This window comes from Tigriopus californicus, chromosome 8 (genome assembly GCF_007210705.1).
Source record: "Tigriopus californicus strain San Diego chromosome 8, Tcal_SD_v2.1, whole genome shotgun sequence".
In the NCBI taxonomy this organism is placed as follows: Eukaryota; Metazoa; Arthropoda; class Copepoda; order Harpacticoida; family Harpacticidae; genus Tigriopus; species Tigriopus californicus.
Window position 1 is genome coordinate 1,852,548 of NC_081447.1, and position 9,440 is coordinate 1,861,987.

The 9,440-nt window shown below is 38.6% G+C and overlaps 1 protein-coding gene across 1 annotated transcript in view; it reads left to right on the plus strand.

Annotated features, from left to right (window-relative positions):
• LOC131884773 (putative transcription factor SOX-14) overlaps nt 1-6,770 on the plus strand; it is a 22,989-nt gene extending 16,219 nt beyond the window's left edge. The window contains exon 2 of the mRNA XM_059232650.1: nt 6,627-6,770. Within this exon, the coding sequence (XP_059088633.1) occupies nt 6,627-6,770 (144 nt within the window). The remainder of the gene's footprint in view (nt 1-6,626) is intronic.
• The last annotated feature ends 2,670 nt before the right edge of the window (nt 6,771-9,440 follow it).

Here is a 9,440-nt window from a genome sequence, read left to right on the forward strand (position 1 = left end):
AGAATTAGTCACCAGCTTCTTGGAGGGACTGAAAAGAAAAGTCGGACAGGAAGTTGATCAATAATCATGTTAACATGTGATATGAGTTGCGTACATTTGAAAGACATTTTCATTGTCATGTCCCCGATCGTTGCCACGAGTTGGTGCAATAATCATCACGGCGATAAAAAGTTAATTTCATGGTGTAAAAGAAGTGAAAAGGGAATGAATATTTCATTGTCTTATCATTTATCACAATTACCTCAAAATATTGATGCATGAAGACGTTTTTCTGCGACGACAAAAAATTGAAGGACAATCGGTGATATGGTGTTTCTCAACATACACCAGATAAATCGCAATTTAGCCTTTTAGCATGACTGCAATATGGCCTTCAAGTGAATTTGAACCAAAAAATGAAGTGAAGTAGTCCACCTGGAACTCTAGGTTTGTAAAACTATATTTGCAAGCTAATCAAACCGTGCAACAATCATGATAGAAATCCGAAATGCTTGATAAATGTTCGATTAAAACCCCCGTAACTTACCTCCTTTGCTAATTCCATTAGACACATTTTGTTAGTAACATTTTTGTTCCGTCTTTTGACATAGATCTTGCTTCTGTCAACTTGGTTCGTTACTCCCTGAAAATCTAAATAATCAAACACCTAATCAACATATCTGGAAGAGAACAAATACGAAAAATTATGAACACCATACGGCGTAATTATCATTCGGAACAATAGCTTTAGACATATTTTGATCTCCTTGAATTATATGGCATCTCTTGGCAGCCACATGTGTCACTTTTGGCGTGATTAGTATAGTAAACTTATGGCAAATCATAACAAATAGCATATTGTGCTCTTCAGGTGTTTCAAAATCGTAAAACAGAACATATTCATATCCTTGGTGAAACGAAGAGACAAATGTTTTCAAAAAAACTATGCGCTGTTAGAGCCATGTGCGATAACAAGTACAAACAAGGCAAACAGCAACATAAAATAGCAATTGGGGGCCCTTAAAAGTTATTCGGAACCTTGGAAATATTCAAACTTGCTTAGTTTTTCGCTCCTAAGATGTATTTGGAAAGTGCCTCATTAAAACCCCAACAAAGGTTTTCATGAAAGGTTGCGCATGATTTGTGTGTTGCTTTTAAGCCCTATTTTGTGAATGCTACACCTTGAGCCCATTCGTAATGCAATGTGAGTAAGAAATGTTCTGGCCATGTATTTGGCAAACCCTGAGGCTTTTAAGTTTTGTCTATTTTTACGATGTGGATATGTTCAGCCAGTTTGAAAACTAAAGGAGGATATCATTTCTAGACGTCTGGATGCATTTCACCAAAATCTTGCAATCCTGAGGCTATGATGTAGAATTAGCTGATATGATATGACTAAGACCGTCAAATATAGCGGCCACAGCTTGCAATTTTATGTTCCCAAAACTGTGGCTTTTTTCGTCACAGGCCGAGGTAAATAAGGTTTGCTCATAGCATGAGGTTTGCTAATGAACAATCTTTTATTGCCCTTTCAAGATCGGCGAAATAGAGAGTATCTCTATTCCAAGCTTGTAAGTCGTAAGATCACAACAAATCTCTTCATCCATTTCAATGCTAGCTCAAGCAAGACGAGGATGAGAGTTTGCATTCACATTCCGCTCTTCATCTCATTGGCCGATGATTGATTCTCGATCATGCACTCTTTTTGTTTATGCACTACCATAACAATAAGAACTAATAGGTAAACAAACTATTAGAGTGTTTCCCTCCATTAAATGTATCAATGGATTTTGTGTGACTTCCCTGAAAACAAAAGATAATTAATTGCATATCAAGGACAAAAGCACAAGCCACCAACCGTTCCTCAACCAACTCATATGCCTTCAAAACCTCATCAGTATATTCGAAAAGCACCTTGGCATTACGAGTACGGAAAATCCATGCCACTAAAATGTGAACTCCCATTGACATGAGCGCCCTTGACTTAACTGAGAACATCATCTAACAATCATTGCCCACCACCCAGTTACGTAAGATCTAATGCAATAGTTCCCCAATGTACACACACTCACACATGCACATGCAGTATTAAAACGTGCAGCTGATGATTGTTGGCTAAGGCTCGAACTTCTCGATGTGGGTATGACGCATGCAGATTTTTTCGAGAAATCCTGCTGCGAAAACTTGGCTAAAAGTGTCGCCACTTTGTCTGGGACACATCACTGTTGCCAACTTCTTTGCTCGTCAGCCGAGCTTGGCTTATGACAAGGCAGTATGCACAAGCATCTAAAGATTACAAACATCGAGCGAGTCAGCGAGTCAGAATTGAGTTGCTTGAAACATGAAACTGGGGCCTTTTTTTTCTCTTGATGTGCAATATCTTTTGAATGTGCTATTAACATGAGCAGTCATGTGCGACCGAGCACTAATAATCATCTTCGTTAGACGAACTAAAGCAATAAAACATCGGCCGATTGGGCTCATATTTTGTTGTGACTGAAAGCAGTTAAGCGACACTTCGGGCCATTTGAGATGGTGCTTGTGACTTGGGATTTGATTTGTGCACAATATTAATTGTAAGTGGACGCGGTGCGCTGCACCAGTCCCATTTAGGCATTTTTTTGCCAAGATATTGAAGGCAATTGACAATTAATACATGAACGAATCATTAGCAGACACGCCAAGAGGTGGAATCTAAAAGAGGAAAAAAGAAAGTACTAAAAAGCCTTAGTTAAACCTGAAATGTGAGAAAATACAAATATGCTGATTTAAAAATATGTTAACTAGCAATTACCTGTATTGTATGTTATTCAATTCCCTTTGGTTTCATTCAATGGTAAATGCACACAATCACAACTTCATATTTGGGAAAGAAATGATTGTGAAAAGATTCGTCTGTCATTTTTATTTGGAGATAAATATTTGGACCAAATAAAAAGCTCCAATTTGTATTGAGGCGGAAAAATTAAGCACTCTAATCAACTGTAAAATCATTATGCAAGGAGTGAAACATAAGAGAGGAGCTCACATTGCCCGATTCCGTTCACTTGTTCAATAGCTTAACTAATAGTTCTTTTCCCAATGTTACGTTTCGCCTTTTTCAGGAAATGCGTGCGTTTTCATAAGCCAACATAAAGTTGCCCAATCTTTGGAACCTTTTTATCACAACTAATCTATACGTGGCATAGCTTTTTGGGGATGTTGTGCAAACCCCTATTAGCAGCAATTTGTAGCAAGAGGTTACGTCCTCAAGAGAAGCTCACTTCGTAGGGATCGAGTAAAGTTACACGTTTATAACCAACAACATGAAAGCACCTTGCATTACGTTTTAAGAAACAAAAATAGTGCGGTAAGCAAACAGTTTTTTGTCTTCACAATGCATAGTTGAGGTGTTAACTACGTTAGGGAATGCACTGGTGCCAAAACAGGTTCGTCGGGATATTTATTTTAGAGCATATTCTTGTATGTAAACCGGTACTAAGAGTAGGTTAAAGAGGTTCTCTGAGCGCCTGTATTAATGTGAATAGGAATGGTTTTGTTTTTTTTTGATAATGTTTATAGTGAAAATTACGATTTATCTTGATTTGCTGATAAACGTCTCTGTTCGTAAAGATTACATCAACATGCAATAATAATACGCAAGAAGAGGTTCATAACGAGACTAATCCTGTCCCATTTGTTCTCGTCTCGTTACTGCAGATCGGCCAGATCATTCACAATGCTAATCGACTTTGGCATGGATCAATTAATCACCCTTTTGATTTATGAACAGGACCATAGACTTGGAACTAACGTAAAGACGAAACTGGTCAGTTGTCACTGTGGTTGAATGATGTGTCCTATAAATTGGTTCATGTATCCACGTTCAGGGGGGGGGTTTTAATCAACCTGTTTATTGCCAATTTCTTACGACGAAAGTGTTGTTAGGATTCAGTCTGAAACACGTCGTCAACCGATATGAGCCCAACTAATTTCGCACTGCTTTACTCGAGTCATTTTGTGGTTTCCTAATATTTTCCCTTCAATTCACTTTTGCGCCATTAGTGGTGACTAAGTGTCATTTCTCTTACAAACAAAGAGAATAGCTGAAATGGTGCACACAGCCAATACTGACGGACTCGAAACTAAAGACCTAAGTAAGCCGTAGAAATTCCTGTGGGGAACAAACAAAGCTAATAAACCTGACGGACTTGTGCCCGAACTTGGTTCACACACTTCATTTAAAAATACATTCAGGCGTTAATCCATCCAAGAAATGCGAAAGGCTCTGCAGATCTGTCTGTCTTCCTTTCCGTGCAAAAGAATGAAACCGGCTCAGACATCTCGATTCTGACTTCTAAAAATTGGTGATAAATCAAAGGCTCTCTTTTTCCTCTCTCTTTCTCTCTCTCTCTCTCTCTTTTTTATCCTACTTCAGCATAGATCATTTACTGTAATTCTAAGAAAGAGCCATGATTTACGTCGGTTTCTTGGTAAAACACCACACGCCCGTGATTCTGGTAAAAAATATTTTTATTGAAAAAGAACAACCACCCTTTAGAATGTTTTACTTAGTTGACATGCCTTCGGTGAACATTTTAGCCATGGATTTTTGTACATATTTTGCTTTAGGTCTCCAATTCCAAATTTATTCATAATTCTGAACCATCGTTTATACAGTGTTGACCTTTTCTAGTCCAATCAAGTAATATTACAATCTATATTACTTTCAAAACAATCCTCAGAGAAAAAAGAACCGATTCTTCCAATAAAGAGTGCTTTTTTAAGTTTTTTTTTTGTTTCCAAAGACATTTTGATTTATCAAAGTTAGTCTTAATGCCACATCGAACCCGAAAAGTCGCGCCTTCAGGGAAATATCTTTTGCCTTTGAGATTATTATGCGAATGATTTATCGTGTGGGGTGCTGGAGCTAGTTTTTAGTTGATTCCGAATCGCACCTGACAAGACTGACACTCTGAGGAGAGGGGATCCACCATGAAAAGTACCTCGTTTTCTCTGTTTCTCGCCTTGGCGTTGCGTGCAAATTTGCAATTTCACCGACTGAGCTGCAAAAAAAGCTCTTTCTCTCTCTCTCTCTAGTTCAATCCGCCTGTGAACGCTCGTACCTGGTCCGGAACTGGTAGAGAAGAAATGGTGAAAATTATGATTCGCAGAAATATGTGCAATGACCTCGGTCGAGAAAAATCCCGTGAATTGAACAAATCTTCATGGGGTCTGACTGAGGAGCCCAAGGTACTTGCTTCGGATTTGAACACATACACACAGCACACAGTGAGAAGGACGAGCGAGCGAGAAAAAAAAATCCCCGAATGAGGCCTTTCCTCTGATTGTTTTCGCTCGAGTTAGGGGCCTCTGAAGAAAGCTGTGAGAGTCTTCTCCGACGGCCTTGAGGCCTTCGAAGTGGAAGTGCAATTATTCCTGGAATGGATTTCAACTATTGATTAACTAGGCCCAGTTCGATAATATTGACGGCGAGTGTTTGCATTAGAGGCCTCTAGCTGGGACCTGCAATCATATAATGAGTCGTCTTTCTGGGATCACGCTATCCATTTGGCACGGTCAATTGCACCACTTGTAACCCAACTTGGTGCAACATTTTTTCTCCGGCATTTCATTTGAGGCTTTAGATCTTGATTCTGATCCCCAAGAGGTCCCTTGGCTTCATTCTCACCTCGATTCACTGACGTTTTCGTGCGGAGCTCAATGGACGAAAAACAAAGCCACCAAATATTACGTCAAGTTTCGAATGTTCAATTGAATAGGGAGACAGTCATCTCAAAATACACCTGTTACTTAGAGACAAATCTGACGCGATCTTTGTCTGCTCTAGCTTTTTGAAGGCCACGTACGTACTGTATGTAGTTATGGTGTGCGAGTTTATGTAAAACAATGGAAGGTCAATGACATCAAAAGGCTTTTAGCCTGGATTAGAGTTGACCCCATTAGAAAGCTGTTGTAGGTCTTAGTGCGTGTTAAATCCCCTCTCGATTGCTTTCATGTTTGTGTCTTGAAACAGACAAATGCTTTTACGCTCTTCCAACAGACCAATGAGTCCTTCATAATTAACTCCATAATAATAGAGAACATGTCGACATACCCCGATTTAATGGTCGTCGTTCTCTTTTGTTAGTCCCTTCGGTCTTTGCCATCAAATGGCCTCCATGTGATATACAATTTGGGTGGTTGTCGTTATTCCCATTGGACTCTTGATTCGTTCTTCTCGTGAACGGCATCACAGCAAGAGATACTGTAGATTTGAAAGGTTCTATAGAAATCGGAGACACAAGCGTAAACTGACCCATTCGGTATAGAACAGATGAAAGTGTTGTTTTGGAGACAGGTTACAATCTAGCATGCGATCTCAGTTGTTGTTGATCAGTGCGCATGTACTAAATCTAGTCGAAGGTCCAACAAAACAATTAGTTGATCTTAGGTGCAAATCCCAGACTGAGTGGACACAAAAATTTCAGAGACAGGAGCAGGTTGCAAATGGAAAAGTGCTAGGGGTTTTATGTTTCCTCTTCGTTCTCCTCTATCAATGAATGAGTGAGTGAGTGAGTGGATGGAGCTGTCCAAATAGGGTTGTGTGTCGTTTTTGGCCAATGGCACGGAATAATGATGGCTTCTTCCCCCTTTGTTTTTTCCAGACAAAGAAACACCCTCCCAACCATATCAAACGTCCCATGAACGCCTTCATGGTCTGGTCGCAGTTGGAGCGAAGAAAAATTGTGGAGGTCAATCCGGATAAGCACAATGCAGAAATTTCCAAAGAGCTCGGTCGAAGAGACTGAGTGGTTGTAGTAAAAGTACTTTCGACAAACTGGAGAATCCAGTTTTTCTGGTCCAGCAACAGAGGCTCCATCTTGTCAAACTGGAGTGACTTCAAGTCCGTGGATATCAACCATTGTGATGGTCTTAGGGTATTATGGCATATCCATCCCCTAGGACTGTGGGGTTTGAATATTCAACACCAATATTGGAGCGAGAGGGAGGAAATTGTTTTTCATTTGTTTCTAGTATTTGTAATCGCTTGAGAATGACTCGTCGGAATTTGTTTCAAATGCCAACTTCAAAATGGCATGTTTTGTTATCTTGAGCCATCTTGCGCATTTAGACGGGACTTTTTTTTGAAGCAGCGCATTGAATGGGTTGCTCGAGCTTAAAAATGGAATTCATTAAATCAAACTAACAATCGAAAATCAGACTTGCCACCGAAATTTTGTCGGTCTAAACCATTAATGGACCAAAAAGTTCTCAACCGAAATCGAAGAAAAACACAAGTCATGATAATACTTTTATAAATGCATTCATGTTCGTTTCACTTTACTTCAGAAGAGTTGCTTCTGCGAACAAAAATCCATTTCAAATCCATTGTGAACAAACATCCTACGATTTTCTCAACGAAGCAATCAGGATTTTGACATTGCTCTTATCAGCTTGCATGCATAAGGAAAAGGATAATGTTCAAATTTAAGTTGCTTTGAGAGTTTTTGAATAGGAATATTAGAACCAGTGATGACGTCTCCAGAAAATCAAATCCGCCGGAATTTAAAGTCAATGGGTGATCGAATCAGCATTTGTTTAACCAAATTGGTTTATAGTCTGTATCACGTTTCACGAGACCACCACAATCTCCCGTGATTGCTTTGTAGCAGAATAGACATTAATGTTTTTGAATTTAATATCTGTTTTGTCCAACACATGCACTGTTTTTCATCAGCAAAACACTAATTTGCTCTGAAGCAAAGTTTTCATACATCATTCAGGGTTTATAGATCAAGATTGTTCTATCAATCCCTAATTCGGCATCCATTTTTTTCGAAAGTAAATGCTCCTAGCATATCTTGTATAATTGTATTATCTTATATTGCGTTGGAGTAGTACAAACATTCAGCATTAATCATTATATCATTCAGCCTTGAGAGCGTAACAGGTTACAACTGACTCGCTTCATAAAATTCCTTTAGATTTATCAATCAACAAACATGAACCCCAGGAATATGGACGGGGATGCTAGGGTCTAGAATAAACCATTTAGAAGCGAGAGGACGCATTGCACTTTCTTCCAAGTGAGACTGATCCTATGTGATTGTCATTGCGTATTTCAAATTTCTGCGTAGTCGAATTAAGTGGTCAAAAGTTATGCCGTCTCAATACACAAAATACAGAAAAGATAACACAAAGGTTAAAGTGCCTTTTTGGTTTTAATGGAAATATTCAAACACAGCTTGGCAATTTTCTAGCCCAAAAACATCAGGAACAACTTTGGCTGTTTTGTTTTATGGATTTCTAGCTCAGATTAAAAAAATTACACATTGAGAACATCTTAAAAATATAATCTAGAAAAGCTTCATTGATAAAATTTCGAGATACACTTAGATAGTACTTGAATCCAAATTAGCGTAAGATCTATTTAACAAATATTGTTTAATGGAAGGGAACTCATGACCCTGTTTTCCATCATTTTCCATCAAACAGATCTCTTAAAATTATAATTTTACGAATGCTTTTAGGGATATAACTTTTAAACTGAGGTAGAAATCCATAAAGCAATAACACGAAAGTTGCTCCTTAGGATTTTTCGCGATAGATAAGCTTCAATCACTGCTTACATTTTTTCCTAGAAGTTTTACAGGGCTTTTTAAGCACCGTGTTAGAGAATGGATGATTTCGCCCTTAATCAATAAAGGTCCAACAAATAACTGGTTTTGACGTTAAGCAACAAACCTAAAGATTTGAATGCTAGTAGTTAATCACGAACTTATGGTGAAGAAACACTAATTCTATGAAAAAACTAGTTTTGACAACCTCAGAAATTTACCTTTACGGCAAAGTCATTACAAGAGGATAGATAGGTCATTCATTCTCTGTGAAACGTTATGTAGTGAGTGGACTTTGAGAGGGCACAGGTTTTAATTGATTGAGGTAACATTCAAATAGGAAATTGGAGCGACCTGAGCCCATTTTTCTAAAATCAAAGGCATGAATCTTAGATCCAGAAAAGGTTGTACTATCCACAAGATTTGGATCTTTTCTCAATCCAAAATTCACCCATGGTTTGAAGAAATTGGACTCTGGGCCAGTCTCATTTGAACAAGAACGCAATGCTTTGACTCGATTACTCCGAAATGCCAATTCTCGACCAAAGCATCTCCGTCCATATTTCAGTGGTTCGTGCTTGAACATATGGCATTAAGTCTCGGAAAAACAAACTTTGCTCTTGCCAATATGACTTCGTTTTTTCAAGTCAAGTCAAACAAATACTACCACAACGAACGAACTCTGCGATCTTGAATGCATTTTGATCTCGAAGTTTTGTTTGGCCGAGCAATGATTGAATAATTGAAATGGTGCTCTGGAATAGGTAGGCATTCTTCGCGGTCCATAAAAACGCCTAGCGGATAATAAACTATCCTCCTGTTTGGACTTTAACTCCTATTACACATGCAATGGATATCTAG